Consider the following 27,861-nt stretch of genomic DNA (forward strand, 5'->3'; position numbering starts at 1 on the left):
AGTCATAGCCAGAAGTAGGAATTCTTATTTTGCACACCAATTACTCAATCAGTCTCCACCAATAGACCCAATAATTGCTTAGGAGAGGTGAACAAAAGGACTTTAATAAAGAGCGTCAATATAGGAAAAATCTTCCATCCCCTCTCGAGGGGCATGTATGCAATTTTTGGAATTAGGAGCCCAGCCTCAATAGTGCCCAATGTGGTACCCACAAGGATCTCCATCCAATCGTAACATAACAGAATTTTTTTAAACAACTGAGCTTAGATGCCTTATAATAAAACAATTTTGTTAAACCAACCTTAAGGAAATGTATATACATTCCCTTCTTCTAGCTTCAATAAGAGAAAAATTATCATGTTAACAGTCATAATGAATGATTGAAAGTTTTAGAAGCATAATTTTCCACCATTGAACACCAAGGAAGACCAAAATGTCAGTTAAAAAAAAAGACTAAAGAGATGGCAAACTCAACAGTCTACAGTTTCGTCGCTTTCTTGGGATAAATAAGAGGAAATTTTAGGGTGTGACAAGGGCAAGGAAGCAACTGTAGCAAATGATTATATGGATAATGCTGAACAATAATTTTCATCCTGAAATTAGAAGCTAATGTCGAGGACTTCCAGAATATTGATACTGCATGGCAATGCCTGACTGCATACTGTCCTGGTTGACAATTATGATAATCCAGGATATCAAATTTTAATGTCTCATTCATCAAACTATTCACTAGACCTCACTCCTAGTAAAATTCATGTATTGGTGCACTCAAAGAAACAATGGGACATAAACATTTCTGAGGAGATAAATAGATGTAGCATGCTAGCTAGAGGCATGAACAAAATATTACTTCCCAGGTGGTATATGTGAACATTGTACACATAAATTGCTCCTCATTGTACCAATAAAAAATTATTGCTATTTTAACCTTCTTATTTTGAATCAACCTCGTATAATTCACAAAGATCAACAAAGATAGACTGAATTATTTCAAATATCAAGAATGAGTAACTACTGCACACTTAGAATCAACATAAATGGTGCAAAACACACAAAAATTAAAATGGAATGATAGCTTACCTTTGGCTTAACATGAATAGTGAAAGTCAAAATGTAATCATAAACTTGAAGAGTAGACGAGTTGACCCATGATGAAGCTTCCTGAGCACGCAACAACACCGACAAACAACCAATCACCTATCAATTCATGAAATAAGTGTATATTAGTTATAGTTCTACAATAAAATCACATACAACTTAACACATTTAATATTAAATGAAGTCTCACACATCATTTGAACAACATTAAAGAAAATCTTTCAAATAGATAAGATAAAATGTTCAGAAGACTAAGTACAAACATTTGATACAGGAAACAGTTATGAACATTTTTTCAGGCAGACAATCAGTGGAATCATCAATAATCTGAAGTAAAAAGACAACTAGAAGTAATATAAAAAATTAGGAATGAAAAAGACTACCAGAATGTGATATATGGCAGCCTTCTTCCCTCGGTATGATCGCAAGACATTATTTACTAGCAAAACTTACAGATCTCAATATAACATTGTTGTCCGATTCAGCATAGGCTCCCAAGATATTGACCAAAATTTTTGTGGCCTCAGAAAATTTTACTCGCAGAATTGTGTCGGGCACTTTCTTAATGCTCATGGACAGCAGAGATAAAATAGCCGTGATGGCATCCACCGAATCCGTGGCTTCCAAAGCAGTCATCTGAAAAATAGAATACCTACACGTTAATAAAGAAATGTTAAAGCAAACGCATGAATTACACAATATTACGACAAGAACAATCTAATTACAGAACATAAATGTCACCTTCGCAATTAAAAGAAGTTCCCAGTAAAATAAATGACACCTGGAACACATTCGACAATATAATTATTCCAATTTTCAACAAACAGTTCTTTAAATGAAATGAGAAATTTGGGGTGGCTTAACAGAAGGACAACTACATGCAACCAGGGGCACGAACTGGGAAGAAATCAAAGTTACTGTACTACACCAGAACAAGAATGGACAATAGATTAACCTGATTGCAAAATCTAACACAGCCATACTGAGAGCTTAGGCCAGAATGAAAATTTTTAATTCGTGTATCTAACATTAAGCTAATTAAGAATTAGTAAAATAATTCAAGTAGATATAGCCCGACACAAATACCCGAATATATACGAGGACTTACAAGGGCCATAAAATATTCAGATTCGTCTTCTTTACCACCTTTCATTTTCAATACTTCAGTGATTGCCGCAAGAACAGCCAGCATCTCCTTGTGAACGGCAGAGTCAGGTCGAAACCCATTCAGTAACCTAAAATAAAACATAATAACGGTTACGTCGAGGCTGTTCAACGAAATTTTTTTCATGAAAGAAGCACAATTAGAAGAGAGCATCAATTAACATTTCAAATTACTACACAGTCAAGAAACAACTTGGCATTCATCTCCCGTTCACACCAATCACTTCATACCTGCTGAAAGACTGATTGGAACACGAACTCCAGTCACTAGCGAATGTACCAAAGGTTTTAAAGGTAGAGTCACTAACTGTTAGGGAGTCGTCTTGCGCCTCTTCTTGGCTAGTAACACCCGCAAAAGCGTCATGCTTCTGTAAAGCTTCAGTCGTTAAACCAGTTTGCCCTACAAGATTAAGCATATAAATAGTTTTGAAATAAATATTACGGTATTGGAAAATTACCTCAGATAAAAGAGAGGGGAACTTACCTAAATTTTCATGAAAAAACCTGGACTTCGCTGAATCCCTGAATTTCCTAATCTCTGGGTTAGAACTGGAACTCTGACCTTTCGCCCACCTTTTTCCCTTACTCTTAACTCTGGGACGAAACTTCCCCATTGTTTAAATAGAGAAACGACACAAATTTGAGTACTACACGTATAAAGTCATTTTCACACCACGTGCTCCCAAACGTTACCAAAGCAACTTCATCTTGCGCACGTGGACATAGCGAGCAGTTTTCGTATGTCACTTGTTCGGAAGAGCGACCAGAAATTTCGCAATTCATATGTTTTGTTCTGAAGAAATTGCGAAGTACGTATATTTTGATTTTATATAAAAGCCCGTTGATAGCTTTACATACACGCTTTGCCGAGGAACGGTTGCTGTTTTTGATGTGTCAGTTCATTCAGTCTAAATTGCGAATGTTGTCAGCTAATGTCAGTGTACATTGGTATCGTTGAGAAGATTTTCCGCTGTAGTAGTCAAGAGTTTTACTGGCAATGATGTTAATGCTTGGTCGCTGCTTTTATTTCGATTAATATTTTAAAAACTACCTACTTTTCGCCCTCTTCAGCAATTCCATTGCCTACCGGCTATTCTCACTTTCATTTATCATTCAAAAGCTACTGATCATATACGAATCTACTTTCGCACCTTGTTTTATGAGTTGCGTTAAATTGATAGTTTTCATGTAGGTAAGTGAGGATATATCCTTAGGTACAGCGGTTGATAAAATTTGATATTTAAATACAGGTTAAATCCACCAGGCTAATTGGTTAAACATTCAGAACTAATCAATCGAGGGAAAAACGAGACTAAGAAATACATCTGCCCATTTACACGGATGGCTAAACGTCCGGAGAAACTAGTAAAGTGAGAGTAGAACGTAGACGCAGTCAGCAAGATGGTAATTTGCAGAGAAATTTCATGGAAGTAATTGGCGGTTGAACAATAGAAAACCAAATTGGAAGAAAATGTCATAAATACTCTACACAGTAATGTAAACTCTATGGAAAATGTGAAAATGTCTTGCATAGTGCTGCACTCTATCATCATTGCCTAGTTTCTAGAAGTGCAGCGGAAAAGTAACTGCATTTGATATTGGTCTATTTTGTGACGTCAGTGGTTGCGACTCTTGCCAGTAGCTGTATTTTCGATAGGATTTTAAAATGTAATTTCGTTGTGTGACCCTGTAGTGTACATTCTCGAGGGCGGACTTCAAATCTTAAGAAGAGACGGTGATCTTTTTCACTTTTGTGCTCCGAGAAGTGCTGCTTGAAGACCAGAGAAGCGGATTATGCATGATGAGGAAAATTCAAAGAAGAGGATTGTAGTACAAGTCCTTGTCTGACTCTGTCGAGGAGTACTGTTAATCTCTCTGGGGAGATGAATTCTTAAATTAAGTAAGTGAATTTAATATTCTTCCTAAGTCTTATTGCAGGAATGTTCTCCGGCGATTTAAATATTGTCGATATAAAACGACCATCCCCTGAGAAATCATTACCTGTCAAGCATGTCAACATAGTCGTCGTGCGTTTGCAATATCATGTATGATTCTCATGTTAGGTTTATCATTAGCATGCTCTAATACATTTGATTCTGATGTCTGTGAGCGTAGCTATATGATCGATGTTGTATTGGCTTTCATAGTTTTATCCCATTATGATAAGTTGTCTAGCCATTGCATTAATGTTATGAATTCATTAACACGTCTTTCAATTATTTTTGTTAATTATTCGTTCAAGTACTACTGCATACTTTGCGTCGGTTAATCGCGATGGAGATTATAAGACAGGATTTTTTCATTCAAAGCAAGGTATGAAAGTATTCTCAACAGCTAATACGAAATGCGACCGAAGAATAAATTCTAATAGCATAATAATTTATGATCTCATTCTCTTTCACCAATGATTGAACCTTTTCTCTCGACTGATAGAGTTTCACCACACGAATCTCGGAGTGAGACGTGCTGTGAGGGATTAGTGTTATTTGTCTCCTTCAAGTCGGCTCATGATGTCTTCTTATTGTAAAGGACAAATGGCGATTTTATCCAATGAGAATGCTCTACCATTAAATTAGGTGCCTCTAATTATGCTTTCAATTATTGAGAAATAAAATACGTGTGATTTTGAATTAGCGATGGCATGTTTCATCTGAAAACAGTTGTCAATTTGAATGAGGATTCTATGAATGCAAGACCTCTTAAAATGATTTTTTCGAGAGGTCTGGGCGAGAAGCGGGAAATCTTTCCGGCAATCAGCTGGGATGCGTTAGGGCGGGAGCGCATATCATACCCTCTGTCATCTGTCGTAAATCCGGTATGAGTAAATTTGGAAATTATCGATGATGAGAAAAATGTTATTAGAAAAATTGACTACTTTTGGTTGAAGTTACTGTAGTATCTACTTTTTCGCCGGTATTCTTGTATGGATTCATTACAGCTATAACATAGCCAATCGGCTTATTCGGTGGACTTTTTCTGATGTGTTTTTCTCTGGCAATCATAATCCTATTTTGCCTCCAATAATAATGTGTGAAAATTCAAGCCACCCTCGTAAAAAGTCAATTTGAGCCTTCCTCGGAATGCTAGAATCGATCAAAGGAAGGGTGTGAGACTTGTCAATTCTCATCCTTCTCCTATAAAGGAGTATATATGAAACGGTCTCGAGATCCTGTTTTTAGCGTAGAATTTCGTGATGACGAAATTATTGTTCTTCCATTCGATTTGACGATAGCTTATACTATTGCTACGCAGAAACGTACCGTAGCCTGTGTTATAATAGGAATGAATATATAAGTGCTATGTAACCCCATATCACTTTTTCCCGAAATTTTTATTCTAGTACTCCTAAAATTCGGGGTATTCTGGAGCTTTCTCTTTTTTTGAACATTTTTCTGCATCACTTTTATTGAATCGGTAATTTGTTATCCCTTACATTATAATATAGACTATATCCCTGTGTAATTACACACTTCCAAAACAGAAAAAAATGTTTTTCGTATGTAGATTCGGAATGATTACAGAATGGAGGACTTCCTTTGTTACTTGTTTAGTGGTGTGAATGATCACAGGGAGTATCCTACGGAGATGCAGCCCTCTTCTCAGATTGTATTGCGGTGATGCATGCTTTACAGTGTAACACACACAATGCTTGGGCTGTTCTCCCCTTTGCAAGTACTGATGGAAATCCAATAATTATTAGCAAATAATTCACCACCGTGAGGTATTACTCTCACGGATTTCATATTATACTTTTGAAATTTGAAGAACTTATCCTCGGCGTTATGCATTTGACTCTCTCCCAGTAATAGGGTGGTTTCCAATTATTTTTTAATTGCCTAAATCGAAAGATTATAACTCCTGGAGTACGTATTTCACGCTTTTAGATTTTTAAATGACGATATCTATTTCTCGCGATTAAATGAAGAGTGAAAATTTTCAAGCGCGTGAAAACGCGACGGTTAAGTATGAATGCCGGGAAATCTCCGTGTGACGTCGTTCTGGTTCCCACTGCCGCAAGTGAGGTGAACTTGGGGCGAGGCTTTGAGCGCTGATACGACGCAGGATGCTAGCAGGTAGCCGAGTACCCTGCTAGCTGGTAGCGCTTGGCTTAAATAAGGATTATTAATACCTTACCAAACGAAGAAAACTTTCCGACCTTAGGCAGTTTTAATGGGTGATTATTAAGACATGTTTCCCTGAGCTCTGTGCCTCATGCATGCATTGGTAACCTCAGGCGATGTAAAACTCCTATCTACTCGTATAGAAACTAGGTCCCTGTGACGTCATGTGGAGTGGCATCGCATGGGCGCCAATCTGGCCTTTTTCAAATGAGAATAAAATTGACCCTTGCCATTCGTCTAAACCGGTATTTCTAAAACCAAATAATTTGTATATTATGAATACACTAATGGTGGGTAACGAATCGCAGTCAATGCCTTTCATTTTATTTGATGGAGGAAACTACCCTATTGAAGTTAACTTTTAGCGTGCTGTTCGTTTTTTTAAGTAATTTACATTTAAGAATTACATTTTTAGGGGGGTAATCAGCTTTGTAATGATGAAAACTCAGGGGTGATTTGGAAGTTTGATTTTGTACTTTGGCGTGATTAGTATGTACATATTCATCATTTCGAGCTACTTAATTGGTTTTTAGTCATTCGACAATTAATAATTGGCAGTAGAAGTGTAATTGACGAAATATTTACCTTACCTAATGATGAAATCAACCTGTAATTACCGCGGGAATGTTATATTATGAAGGCATTTCATGCGAATCAAGATAAATCTTATGACATAATGAGCTAATAGACTTCATTTTATCCCATTTACGTAGTACGTTATTGCAATTGAAAGCACTGAGAAGGAATCTTCAATTTTTCCAATGTGGCTGTTCTCTAAAATTTTTACTTTTCTAAAACGTCGTTCTTTAGAATGTTGGGGCTTCGTGAGTCTATACAGCGTTATGTTTGTTTTGATTGACTGTTCACTAGGAAGTATCTCCAATAAATGAAATTTAATTATTTCTTTGTTTGAGATATTTGGCCAATGGTCTTTGGAAAATGTCATCCTTTAGAACAGGGGTTCCCAAACTTTTTTGTACCACGCCCCCCCCCCCCCCCCGCTACACATATCAGCTTTCCATTTTGCAATACCCTATTTCCACGGTGCCGTACATACCAACTCCGACTTGCACAAGTACTTGTACTCGTACAAGTATGTGCCTACTTGATACGGTGAGTAGGTAGATTTTTTTGTTCACTGTTGAATGCGGTAACGCAGAATGGAAAGATTAAAATTATGAAAACTTAGAAAGAATTTATTTCAAAGATCTGAGGAAAATATTTTTGTAATTTATTTATTTATTTCATTTGGGTGTCAGGCCCCCCCTGGACTTTCTCCACGCCCCCCCCCCCCAGGGGGGCGCGCCCCCCAGTTTGGGAACCCCTGCTATAGAATGTTCGTAAGATATAATAACTGAATATATCAATGAAAATATAAGCAGTGCGTCTTTATTTGTCTTTATAGTAGTTAATGCATGAGGATATTACATAAAAGGCGGGTGTCTCAACCCCCCAGGAATCTTAAAGAATGTATTGCATTCCGTCGATAAGAAAAGGGTCTTGGTGCTTTCGGGATCCATCCTATGGAAAAATCGTCCGGAAATTTATATTCCAAAGCATTTTATCAGTATTTGAACCTAGGCAGGTAGAGTATGAAACAAAACTTTTCCCACCCCTTCGAATTTGTACATTTACTTGAGATTTGAAGTGATGGTTAGATTGTGTGGCAGTTTTGTTCTGTCGCTTTACATTTAAGTGGCTATTTATGTATTATTAAGACGCAGGCCTTTATCTCGCCGTGAAACCATTGTGGAAATATTGTGGGAAAAACCTATCGTAGATAACAAGAGAATTATTTTGTACGCTTTGAAATTTATTACTCCCCCTGGAAATTTACGTGCTCTTAACATATTTCATATATAAACCGTTTTCTGATTAAATTATGCTTCATATGGGTTTGATTTAGGACTAGTAATTATTATATAAATAGTGATTTTGAACAAATCTCAAAGTTTACTCAGGATTATTTTTAATTTTCTGTAAGTAATTTTAAGATAGGATCCGCCTGTCCCCCTGGAGTTTTCACTTATGACAGTTGAGAGTTTTTAAGAGCTGGCATACGGTTCGCATTTTTTCAGAATATTTTTTTCTGGCGCTCTAGGAGTTTATTGCAATAAAATAACACTACAGAAAATAAGTTACTTCGAGGAACTCTCCCCCTAAAACGTACTCTTTCTCCAAATGACACCTTACAAAATTTTAACGGCCTCGGCCTGGATGGGAGTTGAAGAGAACATGCCTGCAAGCGTCACTTATAATGCTGTTTATATCTGCCTGTAACAGTTTATTCGTCCTCAAAGTACGAATTGTAATCGTTTGGAAACATCTTTCCGGTGCCCCCAATGGCTTATTGATACTCATTTATAAATTGATTGCGACGAAGTTCTCTGTGGATAATGGATAGGCCATATCTTAGGATCCGATGCAACATTATGATATCAATTCCAAATATTAACCATAGATGCGTCAGCTCCTGAAATCTTAACTCGACTGGACAGTGAAAATACTCCACCGACCTCACCACGAATATTATAGAAGAGGGGCCTCAAGATTGCCTCTGGATGTGTTGTCTTTCACCGTGAACTTGATTTGGTTTACAAAAGTCGCCACTCGTGTCGCTGACGGGCAGAAAGATCTGATTTCACTGAGGAATAAGCTATAATTAGGGTTCAGCCAATATTTTCATTTATGGTTACGTGATCAATGAAGTGCACAACTTTTCAACTCTAATCCTCGCAGTTGAAAATACTCTAAAAATATTGGAAAATAGTGAATCGCTCTGCATTCATCTGCGGACATTTTTGAAAATCGTCAAGTGGTGACAGAAAAGCCTTCTATGGGGTGGAATGGAGCTTCCTTTATATCGTATCCTTGCACGTTACTTTCAATCATTCTGTTAATTATCATAGCTGAAGATAGCAGCGGGACACCGTCAGCGAATGTCTTGGAAACGAGCAGCGTTCTAAGCGAAAAACTATAGGCCAGAAAATTACCCGACGCGGATGACAACACTCGATGAAAAAAATTTTGTTTACCCTTTAATGTGTTGACTCTAGCTGCCTTGTTAGCGGGAGTTCATGATTTTATTTCACTCTGGCCTCACAACGTCGTCGCACTTATTTAAGCGGCTTCGCGAACTATCTTCGCTGTCGTCAACTTACTCTCAGCCGACGATACTCGTACATCAGAAGATACATCTACTGAAAAATCAGTACCGTTGCTGGAAAAGGCTGTGTAGAGGCATAATGAACTAGTTTTTTATGATGGTCACTGCGCTTCAAGGTAAGCTCATTTATAACAACTTTAATGTATTCATTTAATAAATATTATTAAATTGATAAGTTTAGTATATTTTCATTAGAATTTTTTGCTAAGTCTATTTTTCAGTGTTACTCATCCAAAATAACTTAACCTAAACTGAGGACCTTAGAGCTACAAGTTCCTCAGCTAACCTTTTGTGCCTTGCATGATCGTAAACGTGGAATTGTATTAATTTTCCATGGCGTATGCCGCATGGTGAGAGTTAAAATCCTTTTTACAGGGAGAAGTAAATATTTACTTTGGTTTAGTATTGATGAATGCGAGGAAAGTAGAATAGGGTGGTTTCCTATTATTTTTTTATTGCCTAAATCAAAAGATTATAACTCCTGGAGTACGTATTTCACGCTTTTAGATTTTTAAATGACGATACCTATTTTTCGCGATTAAATGAAAAGTGGAAATTTTCAAGCGCGCGAAAACGCGACGGCTAATTATGAATGCTGGGAAAACTCCGTGTGACGCCGTTCTGGTTCCCGCTGCCGCAAGTGAGGTGACCTTGGGGCGAGATTTTGAGCGCTGATACGACGCAGGATGCTAGCAGGTAGCAGAGTACCCTGCTAGCTGGTAGCGCTTGGCTTAAAAAAGGATTATTAATACCTTCCTACCCACCCTAACCTAACCATCAAACGAAGAAAACTTTCCGACCTTAGAAAGTTTTAATATGTGATTATTAAGAGATGTTTCCCTGAGCTCTGTGCCTCATGCATGCATTCGTAATCTCAGACGATGTAAAACTCCGATCTACTCGTATAGCATCTAGGTCCCTTTGACGTCACGTGGAGTGGCATCGCATGGGCGTCAATCTGGCCTTTTTCAAATGAGGATAAAATTGACCCTTGCCATTCGTCTAAACCGGTATTTATGAAACCAAATAATTTGTATATTATGAATACACTAATGGTGGGTAAAGAATCGCAATCAATGCCTTTCGTTTTCTTTGATGAAGGAAACTACCCTATTATGTGAGTAGTTGATCGCTATGAGTCAGCCTGGCAATAGTGACTTTAGTTCGTCGGAATAGAGTCAAAAAATGGAATGCTTTAGTCTACCTCGCCTTTTCATCTTCCTTGAAATTCGCTCAAATTCTTTGAGGCGCACGTTATTGGGAGGTATTATTATCTCTTGATATCTCTATCGTTCATCGATGGAACTGATCCGTTGATTCGTTCAATTTTGATGGAATTACCTAAAGACTCAAATGACTCAAGAGCCATTTGTTTGCAGCAAGCCGGTTATCAGTAACTTTTACTTCCGTCATTTGTGTCTATTTCTTCCCCTTAGAAGATTCTGGGCGCAATAAATGAACAGAAATATTACTTGGGCACGAACAGGATTAAGCTGACGCCTTGTCCTAAATTTGATGAAATCCGAAATGAACTGTTAATGAACTCTTGATGAAGAATGTTAACGAAAAAAGAACTTTAATGACGTCACTCCGGAATATTGGAAGTTACTTTCGTATTTCCTTTTGTTAAATGGTGGAATGGGGTAGTTGTTTTTGTACTAACTTACCTTTCCATCCATCTACTGATTTTGTTTTAAATAATCGAAAATTTGGGTCGGAGCACTTCGTCTGGTACTCCTGCGTCCGTGTAATTGCCACCCATGATCTTCTTAGTTGTGTAAACGACTGTGTCGTTAGTGTATCTAATGTCTGATTAATATTTTAGTTAAATTAACCGCTGCGCAGTACACTTTCTTCGTCTTTAGGGAAAATTTAATCAACCTTTTGCGAAAAAGTCTACCACGTTTCATTTTTAGGGCCTAATTCGTATAAATTCAATTTGGGAGAAGGAATTAGATTCATTTTGCCGCATCGCTTTTGCTAACAGGTGCGAGGAGTATTTCTTGGAAAAGTTTCTGCTATAAGCACGGGGAACCATTTATCCAATCAATTAGAAGGATTCGTGACCAATAAAAGAAAATTAATGGCTTCCACGAGGAAAAAAATCGCTCCTGGTTCATCCGTGCTTCTTTACAGATAGGTTGTAAGTGTGCTAATTCCCAATTGACACCAAAAGGAAAACATATTTTGAAATGAATTAAAGGCTCATTTCTTTCCCCTTAGAAGATTCTAGGCGCGCTAAACATACTACACTAGTGCTTGACACGAACAGGATTATGTTGGTTCCTTGTCCTAAATTTGATGAGTATCCGAAAGGGTTTGGTATGGTTAATATTGGTTTTCTTCTCTATATGCAGAATGGGGTAATAGCTGTTAAATATTTATCAAGATTTTAATAAGTATTTCTCAGATGATGTGCATTATAATTAGAATTAGTAATATTAGAATTAGTTTCTATAATCTTAAATTATCGAGGCAAAATTTCCTATTTTATTATGTATAAAGTAGTTTTTCATCATTTGCACATTTCCTACTCCTGTTTTAAGTTCTGTCTTTACTTCAATCTCTTTTATTGAAAACCTACAGCAAAATTATGGTTATCATGTTGACATACGCGTAATGAATTGCCCGAGAATGCCTCAGAACAACATACGATATCCTGAAAAAGCAAAAAGTTTAGGCTGGTGACCATATTTGCATTCATAGTATTGATTTTTGTTAACTTGTTTGATTATATTATTGTCTATTAGAATAAAATAACTTTTGGTAGAAAATTCTTGGAAAAAGAAATTAATTAATTAAGTAAATAACGTTGAATATCCGCATTAATGTGTTTGCGTCGATGCGGTTTAGTAAAATTTGTTGAGAATACTTGTTGCATGTCACTTAAAAGCTTGAAAGTAGCGAGCGGGAGGTCAATGGCATCAAATTTTTGCGAAGTGTTAGAGTGATGTAGTCCTGGGAGTAGTCCCTCAAAATGAGCCCCCCCGAAATACAGTTCCTGCTACGAGTACAATCGCCAAGCTTCCGCCTTGATTAAAATATGTCTGTGCCTAGAGTATAATAAACTCGCTTTCCCAGCCAAGTTTCCGTGGTGTTATGGCTATTGGTTAGCTCTCTTTAGCTGGGCTTTGTATCGTTTGATCCAAGTTTAAATCTTGGTAGGAATTTCATCTTTTCTCCTTCGTGTTATTTTCTCGAGCGATATATAGTTAACGTTAAAACGATAGTCTGCACTGCTGATTAGATCATCGGTAACAACGACTCATACGTAGGACTACCAGACACAATGCTCGAACCCAAAATTGCGATTTAAAAAATAATTCAGTGGATGGAGGGAATGGTAAGTTAATACAAAAAATCTTCCACATCCAGCCATACTCTCGTCAGTTTAACATAGTGAAACGCGAGAGTGATGCCATTTTTCGTGAGTGATGTAATTGTAGTTATAGTTCATAAACACGTTAAGTTAGAACCAACCTTTCATTGAGTAAAGAAATCACTCACAAGATTGCAAGCTACAACGAATCACATATAAATTCAATAAATGGAAGGGAAAAATAGGGATATAAAGCCCTAAATTTCTCAGCTTTTAAGGTTTTAAAATTTAACTCGCAACCCTGACTAACGGACTCAGCAATCTGGATGAGGAGAAAAGAGTTTCAAACGCAACAAATATAGGATTGCGATCTTTTACTCCCATTTCTACGCTACGGAAAGGTATTTATTATTAAATGGTTCATGATGCTTACCTATCCTGACTCGATAAATGCGAATTAGTGAAACTTCGGGTTTACTTCTTATTTTAAGAACGATGACATATTTCATTCGAGTCTACTAAATTAGTCTGTAAGGTGAAAAGTATTTTAATTTATACACATATTTTCAAATATTGGCTATAAATATATATTTATTATTGCTAGCGATTAAAAGAAAGCTCGTCTAGTCAACATAGAATTTTCGACATTAATACTTGTTCATTTTGAAATATCTTTCCTGCGTGTGTGAACCAAATGATACTCTGCCTTATGCCGTGCCACAAACTATCTTTCCCATACAAAGGGTGAAAATGTAGGAAATTCATTTTTAATCCTTGTAGTCCAGTTCTGAGTCAATTCCTTTTCAGTTCTACGAATAAATTTTAATGAAAAATATTACCATAGGTAGTTATATACTATATATCAAGTTATGTCGGGATAATCGCCATAAACCAAGTAAGTATTAGAAATTTTCTGCGTCATTGAAATTGGGAGTAAAAAGTCGTATTTTAATTCTATTCGGTGATTTTATTGACGGAGATTCGCATTAGAATGAAACCTCGCTCGAGAAAAGACGACGAAGGAAGAAAAAGATGTAGGTCCCACCGAGATTTGAACTCGGATCGCTGGATTCAGAGTCCAGAGTGCTAACCATTACACCATGGAACCTTGCTTGAGAAGGCGAGCTTATTCTAGCATTAAGAATGACAGTTCCACCCCAGGCAGGTCTATTTTTAGTGCCGCTAGAACTGGCCGCGCGACAAACCTCGTCTCACACCCCCGCGCCTTTGTGCCTCCTTGTCGCTCGACGACACCTCCCGTTCGCTACGGAGGTTTCTTAGCCAGGCGGAAATCAGTCGTCTGTGACGTTTGAAACTCTTTTCTTCTCATCCGGCCCGCCATCTACCCAAGATTGTCGAGTCCGTCAGTCAGGGTTGTGAGTTAAATTTTGAAATCTTGACAGCCGAGAAATTGAGGGCTTTGAATCCTTATCTTTCCCTTCCATTCACTGAATCGATATGTGAATCGTTGTTGCTTGCAATCTTGTGAGTGATTGATTTACTCAATGAAGCAATAGTGTAACTAGGAATATGCTTTGGGGGGAAGAGGATGGGATTGCCGGGGGTGGTAACCCTCCCCCCACCAGGCAACCTCCTTACTGATTTAACAGAATTGATATGTGATTCGTTATTGCTTACAATTTTGTTAGCGATTGCTTTGCTCAATGAAAGGTTCTAACTTAATGTGTTTATGAATTACAACTACAATTATGACACTCACGAAAGACGAGTATCACTTTCGCGTTTCCCTATTTTAAATTTACGAGATTATGGCTGGATGGGGAAGATTTTTTTTGCATTAACTTATCATTCTCTTCCATCTACTGAATTATTTAAAAATAGCAATTTTTGGTTCTAGTATTGTGTCTGGTAGTCCTATGTCTGTGTCATTGCTACCGATGATCTTATCAGTCTGTCGTGTTAGCGTTACATAAACGTCTGATTAAAATGTCCTTAAAAGTTACTGGTAAGAAAGTAACGCCACTTCTACATCATCCACATCTTCATCTACACCGTCCCGCAGAAAACTGCGGAGGGACCCAAATTTCAATGTTGATAGGCAGTAGCGTGCCCGGGGAGAGTGGTGGCATGGTAGGAACATCTACTGACCCAATGGATCTGTCCAAATCCTGGATTAGGCCCCAAGTAATAATCCTCGAAATGCGAGGTTGTTCTGGGAAAAAATACCATGGATTCGTGAAAATTTAAAAGCTAAGGCTTACAGAAGTATATAGTGACCTCAACCCTCACCTATCCCAAAACAACCTCCGGGTTAAATTACAGAGTGAGTCTGCAGCGGCGGGTGACTAAAATATTTGCGGGCTCATTTCATAACATGTGATTTTTTTTGTAATTTGGCGCATACTAATAATAATTAAAATTGTTAAATCCTCATCTGCGAGGTGGCTCTGAAAATGGAATTGCCCTGAATGTTTGAAAATTCTAACGCCTGTCGTCTCGTGAAAAACTTGTATCTTTACCGTTTTGTGATCCGTTGCCACCTTCTCGAGCTATTCGCGACGAAAAAAAAAATCATCGGACTTGACCCTGGCTAAGATAAGTTGAAGACGTCACAAGCTCGTGTCGAGTAAGTCACCCCTTCGTAGCTACCCATCAGCCTTGAGCTTGGGTTTCGCTCGGTTCGTAGCTGTCTACACTCTCGCGAGAAATTCATTTCCTCAATGATAGGTTCACCTTGAACGAATTAATGAACCAAAAGTCTAATGACGTCACCCACTCTTGAAAGAGGGGCAGCTTTCTTTCACGCATTTTTTGTTATAACATTGCAAGGGAGCGGCTGAAAGCGGAAGAATGTTTTCCATCTGCCGAATTTTTCTATATTGAATTGCGATTTCGAATCGGAGTGAACGGCAGCATTTCGTGTCCTCTACCCTCAAAGGTTTCGGCCTCCACTGTCTGTCGGTCTATTTATTTATTTATATTAATTGCCCCGAAAACAGCACTATCAGGCTTTAACATGACAGGGCTACTACAAATAAATATGTACTATCACAAACAAACATGTCCTGGATGGTCCTGGAACCCAGGCGGGACTCGAACCCGCGACTTTCGGGTTTGGCAAGCTAGGATTTTACGCTGCCGCCACCGAGGCCGGACTAATTTCAATAAATCGCCTCGAAAGCAAGTACAAAAAGTGAGGAAGCATTACATGTAGGTGTATTTGTGCGCACTTGTTCTGCACCCGGTTGCACAGTTGTCAGTCCTCCTCGTTCTCCGTCGTTACCTACCGTTTGGTCAATCGATGGCTCTTTATTAACGTTCGGCCGCGGAGGGGAGGCGTGGGTGGTGGGAATTCGAAACGCCCCACAGTGGTCCCAAATCGAAAAAAGCTGGCCAAAAGTCGTTTTTTCGAAAATTTTCAAGGAATTTTTGAACCTTATTTTCGGATTCTACAGGATATGGTCTACAAAATACACTACTAAGTTAGTATTTTTGTTCATCAGAGCGGCTGCAGTGATCCGTCAAACATGGAGCATTCACCGTAAAAATCACAGTTGCGTGAAATCGGTCGATTTTGAGGAAGTTCAGCGTCATGCAGGACAACCTTTACGCGATATATTTGGCCAAAAACATTTTTAACTACAAATATAAACATTATTACATAGTGGGATATAAATTTTATTCGGATGTTACTATGTTTACTATTTTATATATATTTTGTAACTTTTAGTGTTTTTTACCCAAATTTTCAAATAAAATGTACAATATCGTTTAGAAAGGCACGTGAATGCACGGTGTCTTTTGCACCAATACAAAGGGAAAAGTATATGCAACGCAGTAGTGAAGAAAATTTTTGCTACTAGTTGCTACTCCGACCTCAGCATTGATTTAACTATAATGATGCAATGCGCTGACGCGGGCGGCGGCCTGGCTGGCGCGTGGTAGGGCTCGAGGAAATCCAGTATTTATGGGTGTTATTCAACATTGTTGGATATTTTATTTCTACAAAAAATATTTACCCTATGAATAAACATCTCTTGTCATACGTAGAACGTTTTATCATTAATAGTTTCCATTTGACCTTACCTTTTATTCACGCGTGCCCATGCTCTCATAAAAATTGCTTAAGGACTCGAGCGGAAGGATATATTTATGGAACGAAAGTTCGCAGCTGTGCTTATAGTAATCCTCAAAAACATGAATGCATTCAAAACAAAAATGCATCAGTCATGGTTGAGCTTCCACGCGAGACAGACGTGGGCTGGTGCTTCGCTCGAGACAGGCAGGTGCCTTAGTGATGTAATGAAACACTTACTTGCAATTTTCCACAAAAATAAAATTTTTACTACGACTTAAGTTTCGATGATACCTCATCATTTTCAAGTAACAACTGAGAGAGGAGAAATGGGGTGGAAGGTCCTCAAGGAGCTGGTTGGAATGGATAGGGGTGCAAGGCGTGGAGGGGAGGGGGGGGAGGGGAGGGGGGGGAGGGGGGGGAGGGGAGGGTGGAAAGGAAAAAAAAAAAAAACCGGAGGAGGTAAAAAGGTTGGGAATTGAAGGGTTTTTTCGGGGTTGACAAACTTGAACATAGAAATAAATGAATGCATTTTAAAACACGTGGCGGTCTTCTTGTCTTCGGGTGTTTCCGAGCGCCTTCCGTGAATGGTGTGGAAGGGGGGGAAAGACGTCTTCTGTGTTAGAAGGGTCTTCGGGGGTGCGTTCTTCTGAGGGCGTGTAGGTGGGGGGCGGGGGGTCGGCGGTTAGGGTTCACCGTATGGTTCTTGTGGGATCTCTTTCACGTCGAGTGGGCGACAGGAGGGGGGGAGAAGGGATTTTAACACTTCTGGGAAACACACTATTGGAACTTAATGGCAAGCAAGGGCGATTTTGAAAGGTTGAGGTGGTCATTGAGAAGGGAAACCTGGGAATGTTTATGTTGGTGGATCTCTAATTGTTATCAAGTCAAATGATCATTCCCAGCTAATTTTGATAAATTTGTATTTCAACTAATTAATCTCGATATAAAACCCGCTGTAATTGTTTTGACAGAAATTTGGGTCAATGACACTGAAGTATCTATGTATCAAATAACTGGCTATCGGAGTTTTGATGTGTGTAACAATAACTATAGGGCTGGAGGAGTTATTGCATATGTAGCAGATACTTATGAGTGTTCTTCTATTGATCTGGGTGAATTAAAAACTGCTGATATGGTTAAAATATCAGTAGGGATAAATGATTCTTCTTGGATAAGCATTATTGGTGTATATAGACTTAATTTTAATCCTGTTGAACATTTTTTGAGTGAATTGGAGAATGTATTAACCATCTCTAGTGAGAGGAATTTAATTGTAATTGGTGATATTAATTTATGTATATTACAACCCAACGATATTTCCTTTGAATATCAAACCCTTATGGCTAGTCATGGACTGGACCAGCTTATTCGAGTACCAACTAGAATCAGCAAAACGGGTAGTACATGTATAGATCACATTTTTTGCAGAAGTAGAGATAACTATAAGTATGAGGGAAGAGCGGACGATTGGGGTTAAACAGACCATCATGCTGTATCATGTTCTTTAAATATTAATGTACCCATTAATATATACGAACGAGTTTATCGAAGCCATTGCCGGATAAACTTTAACCATCTAAATAATAGTTTGCTAAGATGTGACTGGAATGATGTTTATTCACAACAAAATGTCAATGAAGCCTATGAAATATTTATAAATAAATTGAAATGCTGCATTGAAAAAGCTGAATACGTGTCAGACAGTAACAGATCGGGAGGAATGAAGAGGCCATGGATGACTTACGCTTTGTGCGGGAGAATTTCTAGGCGAAATTTTCTGTATAAAAAAATGAGGAAACACCCTGAAAATGAAAAGCTAAATAGGTACTACGTATCGTACACGCAAAGATTAGAATATGATATTAAAAAGCGCAAAGAAAAGTATTACAGGGACCTATTTGATAGTAATGTCAATAATACCGCTGCTCAATGGCGCATTTTAGATTCACTCACGGGAGGAAAGCAAGGAAATGAGAATTGTGTAAAAATTAGAACTAGTAATGGTATCGTTGTCACTAAGTGCCAGGACATTGTAAACGAATTTAGTTCACATTATGGTAAAGTAATTCAAGAATTGACCCAGAACAATTATTTTGAAAGTAATACGAATAAATACAAAGAAATATTCCCAACCTCCAATTCAATTGACTCACTGTTTTTTGTTCCTACTGATGCGAAAGAAATTAGCAGCATTATTAAGGAATTAAAGTCTAAAAAATCTAAAGGTGTTGATAATATTTCCACACAAGTTATAAAAGAAGTAAATGCAAATATTTCGGAGGTCCTTGCCCATATTGCTAATCTAAGTATGTATACTGGAATATTTCCTAAACAATTAAAAACTGCAATAGTGATACCAATTTTTAAAAAAGGTGATAAAATGAACGTAAATAATTACAGACCAATATCCCTATTATCTGTATTTGCTAAAATAATAGAAAAAGTTGTTAAAGTCAGACTTCTTAAATTTCTAAAGCAGCATAGTTTTTTCAATAAAAACCAATTTGGATTTATGAGTGGTAAGAGTACAGAGGATGCATTATTAAAATTCTGTTCAGAGCTGAACGACGGACTGAATAAGAACTGTAGAGTTGCTGGCTTATTTGTAGACATTACCAAAGCCTTCGACTCCATTAATCATAACATACTAATGAATCGATTATGGGAAGCGGGTATACGTGGAACCGCATATGATTGGTTTCAAAGTTATCTTTGTGATCGAGATCAATGTGTGCGTCTCAAAAATTGCTACAGTGAAAAGATTCGACTCACCTGTGGTGTCCCACAGGGTTCTGTGTTGGGACCCATACTGTTTTTAATATATGTAAACAATTTATGTGCTGGCAGGTTTAAAGGTCAATTAACGTCATTCGCAGATGACACTGCACTAAGTTACTCTGTTAATAGTGTTGATGATCTATATGAACACATACAAAGTGATCTATTAACACTCAATATGTGGTTTTCGGCTAATTATATGTTGTTAAGTGAAAAAACGAAATATATTATGTTTAGCATGAGTAAATCTACCTCAAACAAAAGTAAACTATACTATCAATGTGCAAATTGTATAAAAGATAATGTTACTTCCTGTGATAAATGTATTTTGATCGAACAGGTTAGTCACATAAAATATTTAGGTATATATTTTGACCAAAATTGTAAATGGAAGTCTCACATAAATAAATTAAAATCAGAAATGATTACTATTGTAAGAAAATTCTACTTCCTCAGATACATATGCCCTGAATCAGTGTTAAAAATGGTATATTATGCTCTCGTTAATTCAAGATTGCAATACGGAATAGCCTGCTGGGGTGGAGCATATTTTATCAACATTAAACCATTGATAGTGGCGCAAAAAAGGGTTATCAGGGTTATAACACGATCGTATAGGAAAAGCCACTCATTTCCTCTATTCAAAAAATTAGATGTCCTCCCACTAAGGCATTTATTCATTTATAAAGTCCTTAGAATATTCTATAACCGTAGTGGTGAAAAGGCCCGACCACAAAACTATGACATTAGAGCTTGGAGAAACTTCCATATACCTAGGCCGACGACCGAAATTTATCGACAGTCATACAATTACTTAGGGCCTAAATTGTTTAGCATGTTGCCGAGTAATGTAGCAAACTCGGAAAAAAGATGGGGATTTAAATCCGCAGTTAAAAAATGGCTTATGATGTGTGAGGAAGTAGAGTTTCTACTAAGAAAGGTGGGTTAAAAAGTTTACAATAAAAGGTATATTGTATATTCTATGTATGTAATTATGCGTTTATATAAGAAAAATAAGAAAAATAGTTATCCTTGTCCAAATATTTGAAATACGTTTTGTAATAATGAATGCAATCGGCAATAGAACAAATAACTGAATACAAAGAAATTTTACTTCTCATGTGTGCTAGCACCAGACCTATGTAAAAAGTTTATGATGGTAGCCCCAAAACTACTAAAAGGGGTACCTATATATTCCAAAATATTTAAGTATGTTCTAAAATGTAATATTTGATTGTAAATGGAATAAATTATATATTATATATTATATATTTAAAAAAAAGAATCCCTCAAATGCTACTCCACCCTTTCCTTCCGTTAGACGGGTTAGTTTTCGCCCTCACGCGGCACATTGTCCCTCTGTCGCCTCCTTAGCGGCCTCCTCAACCACATGCAGGGCAAACGACAGCCGAAAAGGCCTAGGCTATTGATTGCGCCCATCGGGAAAACGACACCACCGCTCTCCGTACACTTGTTATGAATTGCACTTTGGCCACCGGGGATGAACGGAGTAAGCCTTTTCACCTTTCAAATGTGATATTTACTAGAAAATATAGATAATAGCATCGCGAACCTCACACTGTGGAACCCCCAAATTACTTCTAGACATCGCTTGCCCGAAATTTTCTCGCCAAAACTCAGTTTTACTCAGATTTTGCCAAACGAAAGACGTGAAAGTTAGTTTCCTCAAGCGTGAAGATCGAGTCTTGAAAAAGTCGAGTATCCTCGAACTTTTTAAAGAAGACTTGTGGGGTTAAAGAAGAGTGCCCATAGTGTTTTAGTTCGATAAGTCTGAAAATTTTCACGCGTCTTGAGATGCATGAAAAATTTCTTGAAAGTGGAAAAGGGTCCGTATCGTTTAAAAACCAATACTTATTGGATTGCTGGAGCAACAAGATAGAGTTAGATGAGGACGTTAATTCAAAAGTTATCCTAAAAAAATTGCGGAGAAGTGTTTTTTCTCTCAAATTATCTTCGCCGGTGGAAGGAAAGAAAAAGAAATGACAGGTTTTTTAGAAGAAAGTTCGCTGACTGCCTAAATGAGAAGTTGAAATTTCCTCCGCCTTTATTTAAACAATTTGAGAAGTCCAGTGAAAGGGCCTAGAGATGGAAAACGGAGGATCTTAGAGCTAGCACATCGCCAGTAGAGCATCCATGAGTTATCGAAGCAAAGGTGATGAGTTCGTGGCGAAAATAATAAATGAGGTGACAACAACCACTCTCTCAAGAGCGCGGCGAGTGTTATCAAAATGGAGAGCCAAGGATGTGAGGCAAAGTAAAATCTCCCACGAAGAAGCCCTTTCCATGATCGTTTCTGGTAATTTCACGAAACATCAGTACTTGCTCCTCCGACGGACATCTAAAGAAGCTGCCCTTCCTATTGTCCACTTGTCCGAGGAGGCAATGGAGGCGAGGAATAAGGACATAAGAAGATTCAGGGAGCACCATGCAAGGAAAGTTTCCTGGATAGCAACGAATGAAGACCTGTTGAAAAGATTACTCCTAACTTCAGATGCAATGATATCAAGTATTTCTAAGGCTCAAAGAAGGAAATTACTTCAATTACCAGTCGAGGTAAAGAGTTTATTAATCCTGGAAGAATTGAGTGGATGACGACTGTGATGAGGATTTGTCGGATAGTGATCATGAATGTATTTAAATTTTTTTCGTAACAATGACTGAGAAAGATAAGGAGAAATGTTAACTTATTTTTTTGATAATTAAAAAAGCCCAAATTAATGGAAAATCTCATTTAATTTTTCGTACCAAATCATGTGCTCGTTAAATTGATGCCTCACTTCGTAAAGAGCTTATTGCAAGCGTATCAATAAATTTGGCGTTTAACTTGAGTTATAGGAGTTATGAAATATTGTTTATAACATTTTAATGATTGTAATAATGCCTCCGTTGAAACTTGTGAAATACGGAACCCCGTTTAAAATTGCTTCCAAATCCATTGGCACGTTACAAGGAACTATAAAATTGTCTACTTAATTAGAATTAGATATTATAATTTTTAAACAACTAATGCAGTACAATAATATTAATAATATACTTATAATATAAATTTCCAATTAATATTAACTGATTTTTCGTATCAAATACGATCAAACAAATGAGAAAGTAGAAAATGTTCTCTTGGTTCATTCAAAATAAGTTGTTCAAAATTTGTCCAAAAATAAACAATGCAGTCATTTTATATGCATTTATGTGTGTTTTAAATAACTAATTCAGTTTTATGATATGTATAATTTTAATTTACTATCACCAGTATAATCTCAAATTCCAATGTTAAAAAAATTAATTGTTTAAACAAAATGTGAAATAGCAATAAAATTATTGCAAATACATAAAAAATAGTTATAAATTCAGAATAAGCGGGTCAAAAACAATAAGATTAGACCTTTAGGTCAAATATATACATAATAACAACGGCGTAATTAATTTTGGCCAGCTTTTTTCGATTTGGGACCACTGTGCGCCCGTGTTTGCGCTCGCCCACACCCCGTCCACAGCGGCAAATACACTACTCCGCTCGGTCTGTCTCGGCCTTTATGAATTGCACTTTCTCATCCATTCAAAAAGGAGATGAGAAAAATAATATGCGGAGCGGGGCCGCCCTTCCTAATGTCCCGATGCAGCGAGCTTCCTGCCCGCGATGGATGTGGGAGGAGGAAGTGAGGGCGAGAAGCGATAGCGCAACTGGTCAAACAAGGGATGCGACTTACACCCGCTTCCTGCTTTGCTTGGTGTTGGGGGATTTTAGCCGTATCGAAGGAGTTGGAATATTCGCGGCCGACCAAGTATGCGTTGCATTACAGCATCCAACATTTGGTTAACGGTGTGTATTCTTATGAATATTCGTTTCGCATGTTATTATATTGATATTCTGAATAAAACCTGATGAATCCTTGATATCACAAGCATAAGGCTATGATACTAACGGAAAGCCGGAATCATACGATAACTTTTCCGTCCCATCGGATTTATAGCTCAAGCGATTGGTTTTTAGTTGTAGGTACTAGAAATACGTTATAGACGTGCGTCGACAATAGGGCCATTTGCGCATAGGTTTTTATGGACCAAACGAATGATCACTTGAGCCATCATTTTTTAATCACTCAGTAATTCCCTCCGTCCCTTTTTTCATCGCTTTTTCAGTCATTTTTTGTCATTCGAGTACAAGCCGAGCGTAGCGTTGCATCCACACCAATCAGAACACACAATCGCTGTTAGCGACTGTGTGTTCTGATTGGTTAAAGAACAGGGTCAGCGTTGTTTCAACGATTGAAAAATGGATGTGATTTCCATCCCTCGAGCCATCGCGGAAAATGATCGGTTATTTTTTCCGTTGTCATTGCAGCGATCGCTTGAGCTGTCCCTCGGATAGGATGGAAATGATGGTCGTGTGATTCAGGCGTAAGCCGCCCGATTTGTTTTTTTTTAAATAATGACCATTTATCATATTTAACAAACACGGTCCATTCTCAAAGGGATGCACACATATACATACAATTCGGCAAATAACAGAGTGATGTACAAAAATACTTAAAATGTTACAGCAAGATATGTTATTACAACTAGCTACCATTAAACATAGCTAATATATGTAGGCATTTCACCTTTTTGAAGAATTTATATAAAATATATTGATCATAACTAGTACAAAATTTTTTATTTCCCCAGTAACCATGCATATACCTCTTTCTTCTACGTCTGCTACACCTTTAAGATTTCTAACGTGTTTAGGAATGCAATTAAAGGTTCTGATACATAGTATGATGCTGATCTTTTTCCATATAATTTGCCATACAGGAGAATTTCTCTTTGAAATATAGTTTTCTCTTCCAAGGAATTTTATGCCCTTTTTCGTAGTAAATTTCCTTTATAGTTAACTATTTCTTCAATTGGTTTACGCAAAATCAGTTGAAAGTCATTATTGTGATGTATTTCATTCAACTTTTCCCTCAAAACATGTTATGTTTTTCAGCCATGGGTTAGGTACCTAGTAGTGTTATCTGCTAGATAAAAAACGCCTCAATTACCTCAGTGCATGTGGACGACTGTTTTGTATTGGCTCGAATATTATTCAGTGATATATCTTTTTAGTTAAATTGGAGTCATCTTGAATTTTAAAATGCTAACTTTGTATCGATTCAGATTTTCTTGTTAGGGTATTCATTTCGTGTCTATTCGAAATGAAAAACTATTTTTTACAACAACCCAAGCTAACATAAGGATTGAATTTGCGCAGTTATATTATCGTTTTGCGCGATATGGTATGGTACACATTCTTATATATACCTGCAGAGTCGCTGTGATATTTACATCGTCTAAAGTCGCAAATCACGACAAAGAATTCAAAAATGTATGTAAAATAGCTAAAAGTAAATAAAATAGCTAAAATATGATTATTTTTTTTTCGTCGCACGCTAGGTGGCGCTAAAGACTGTGTGGCTCTGAGTTTACTTTTAAGCGCCTCGTACGAAGTGACATGCGTAAAGGCCGTTTTACACGGGGCACGGAATTGCGCAGGTTAGAACTGCATTAATATCCAAAATGGCGTGAAATAGCGCGAATGCATGAACCAAATTAGAGCAGGGGCTATTCTGCCATCTCATGTCCACGCATTCTCGCATGCATTCTAGCAATTCACCGCTTTACACGACGCAATTTCGACTGCCCCTTCGTACACACGTCAGATTGTGCAAGTGCGTGCCCCGCGTAAAACGGCCTTAAGGGCTGGCTAGGTTGATTGCATATATAAGGTATAATTCAGGTACTTGTATAATTGGACCCATTAGAGATTCTATGGCCCCCACGGCTGTTATGTCATTAGGAAGGTGCGACAGAAACCCAGCGTCGGCTATAGACAGTTTTTATTATAACACCTCTGATTTATATGCATAATACGTTTATTTTAAGATAACCAATATATATAAGAAGATTTATGAGCTTCGTTGTGTGCCGGGCAAATATTTTTGCCGGAAAACTGCTGAAATTACCAAGCTTTTTGCCATTTTACCCAGCTGACGAAGCAGACAAATTGCCGCCAACCGTCCGTATGTGAACTGGCGAAGGCTTTTCATTCATCTAGTGCCTGGTTCATTCACTCACGAAGACCCTTGATGGCATTGTTGATGCTTTGTCTAGGGTTTTGGGATTTTAAGCGTGCTACTAGAGCGTGGAAAATGCAGGTCATGACCTAGGAACATGGAAGCACTTGCTAAAAGGTCGAAGCAGATGCGCTTCCGGTAATGCCTGAAGGGTATATAGCTTAATGCACCATTAGTTTACTGCCCTCTAGAAAAGTATGTTCGTATACTGTAATTCATAAAGCGTGTTGTTGGAAGGTTATCGAATGAAAAAGTGATAGATAAGTGCTTCTTCGTCCTCGTCAAGCGACTCCATGAATACGCGTCAATCATATGTGATCCGCAGGTGAAAAATTTAATCCGTGAACTTAATAAAGTACTGAAGAAAGCGACGCATTGCGTTAAAAAATGTTGTTACGAACAAAGAGAGAGCGTTAATTAGTATTTGCACGAATTTTGGAGGTAGCCGATAGAAAATTTAGAAGGCATAACTAGCTGACTAACTAACTTGAGCAATTAAGAACTTGTCTTGCTGAATCGTGCTGAATTAAAATGAAAATTTTAAAGTTAAATAATTAAATTTTAAGTGAAAAACATCTTAAGAAAAATACCATCAGAGGAATCTTGAAATGTTGTAGCGTAAGGAAACAATTTGAAGACGGGATATTATTTGCGTGATGACCGAGAAATCTTTGACCTCCACCTCTCCTCCGCCGAACGTCCGCCCTCCTTTAGGAGAAGCTTACAATGAGCCCCTACCTTCTTTGTAAAAAAACCCTAATCCTTCCGTGTTTGACGTCACCCAACGAAACATGTGGTAACGTTTGAAAGGCGAGGAGGGGGTGGTGAAGTGGTAGTATTTCTTACCCTTCAGGCAAAGAGGTTTGAGTGACACTAAGGGAGGTAGTTTGCTGGGGGGTATCCTAATCTCAGCTTTATTTGACAGAGTAATAACTGCAACCCTGGTATACTTTCGATAAAAATGTATTACCTCATGCTTTTGTCTTATTTACAACACAGTTGAGACAAATTTGGTACTATGGGATTGCTTGGTACGTAACTTGTTTTCCACCAATATGCTGGGGAAGCAACTTATTCATTTTGTTATTACTTCAAATAGGAATTTTACCGCACAAATTCAGCGTACCAAGGGAGATCACATAACTTGCTACGCTTTTTACGTTTGCTACGTTGCCATATTTTTTATGACATTCGGAATGCCAAACGCACGTTAAACTTACCGCATGAAAATAACTACACTACAGTCACACTATGGCCCATTCATTGAAACAATGACCCATTCCGAGAAGCGTTCGGCATAAATGATATGACAATTAAAAAGGCATAGTAAGGTACGTGGTCTTTCCTTGTTAGGTCAAAATTTCAGTTCGGATCATGTTAAGCCAATGCTGTGAAATATGACGTGGTGTCACGTTAGCATTTCATAGTGGTGATGACACAATGGTTTCTTTCGCAACTTTCATTTGTCGGACTTAGCTTAATTCATATCGTACCTTCAAATTCATGAAATTTGATAATAATTGCGTGCCTAAAGCCAGATAACAGTATAATATTTCAACGTTACTTTAAATTTCGAACTTGGTAACTCTTGTTGTTCAGTATGCACTTATTAGAGTTAGTAGGTATGTTAGTTTTTTTCGGCAATATTGTGAGCAAATCCGTTTTCCCTGTGCGTGAGGGTTGATATTTTATTTTGTCTCGAATTAGATTCTGATGAATCTTTTAATTTCCATTGCAATTATATGAAAAATAATTTCGTTTTGGAGAAAATTCTCCTCTAGAGAAAATCGTTACCGTTCGAAATGAAAATTATTGATTTGAATCTCCGCAAAGAATTGCGATCGAACTGTATTTCACATTGCTTTTGCTATACTTACTGAAGTATGTATGCTGAGGGTGGGAGGGGGCGTGTTGGGAATGACTCAAACATGACTTTGTATCTTTCCTGAAGTGAATGGATAAAAGAAAGAAAAATGTTATGAGAACCGTGAAAAAAATATGTGTATAATCTTTTAAAAAGCAATGACATGCAATCAACGGGAGCTGTCGATATTAAGAGT

General features: G+C 37.6%; 2 protein-coding genes and 1 non-coding gene across 3 annotated transcripts in view; 1 reads left to right on the top strand and 2 right to left on the bottom strand.

Moving 5' to 3' along the window:
* The window catches only part of LOC124153954 (RRP12-like protein), a 37,226-nt gene extending 34,232 nt beyond the window's left edge, over positions 1-2,994 (bottom strand). Inside the window, exons 1-5 of the mRNA XM_046527383.1 lie at positions 2,747-2,994; positions 2,494-2,662; positions 2,207-2,333; positions 1,552-1,734; positions 1,081-1,197 (exon numbers count right to left, since the gene is read on the bottom strand). Of these exons, the coding sequence (XP_046383339.1) occupies positions 1,081-1,197; positions 1,552-1,734; positions 2,207-2,333; positions 2,494-2,662; positions 2,747-2,876 (726 nt within the window). The 5' untranslated portion in view covers positions 2,877-2,994. The remainder of the gene's footprint in view (positions 1-1,080; positions 1,198-1,551; positions 1,735-2,206; positions 2,334-2,493; positions 2,663-2,746) is intronic.
* A 789-nt stretch (positions 2,995-3,783) lies between these two features.
* The window catches only part of LOC124153955 (rho-related BTB domain-containing protein 1), a 335,400-nt gene continuing 311,322 nt past the window's right edge, over positions 3,784-27,861 (top strand). The window contains exon 1 of the mRNA XM_046527386.1: positions 3,784-4,162. The gene's annotated coding sequence lies outside the window, so the exon portion shown is untranslated. The remainder of the gene's footprint in view (positions 4,163-27,861) is intronic.
* Positions 13,905-13,976, bottom strand: Trnaq-cug. Its single transcript has one exon. It is a non-coding gene; the product is annotated as a tRNA-Gln (tRNA).

The sequence above is a fragment of the Ischnura elegans genome, chromosome 2 (assembly GCF_921293095.1).
Source record: "Ischnura elegans chromosome 2, ioIscEleg1.1, whole genome shotgun sequence".
NCBI classification, from domain to species: Eukaryota; Metazoa; Arthropoda; class Insecta; order Odonata; family Coenagrionidae; genus Ischnura; species Ischnura elegans.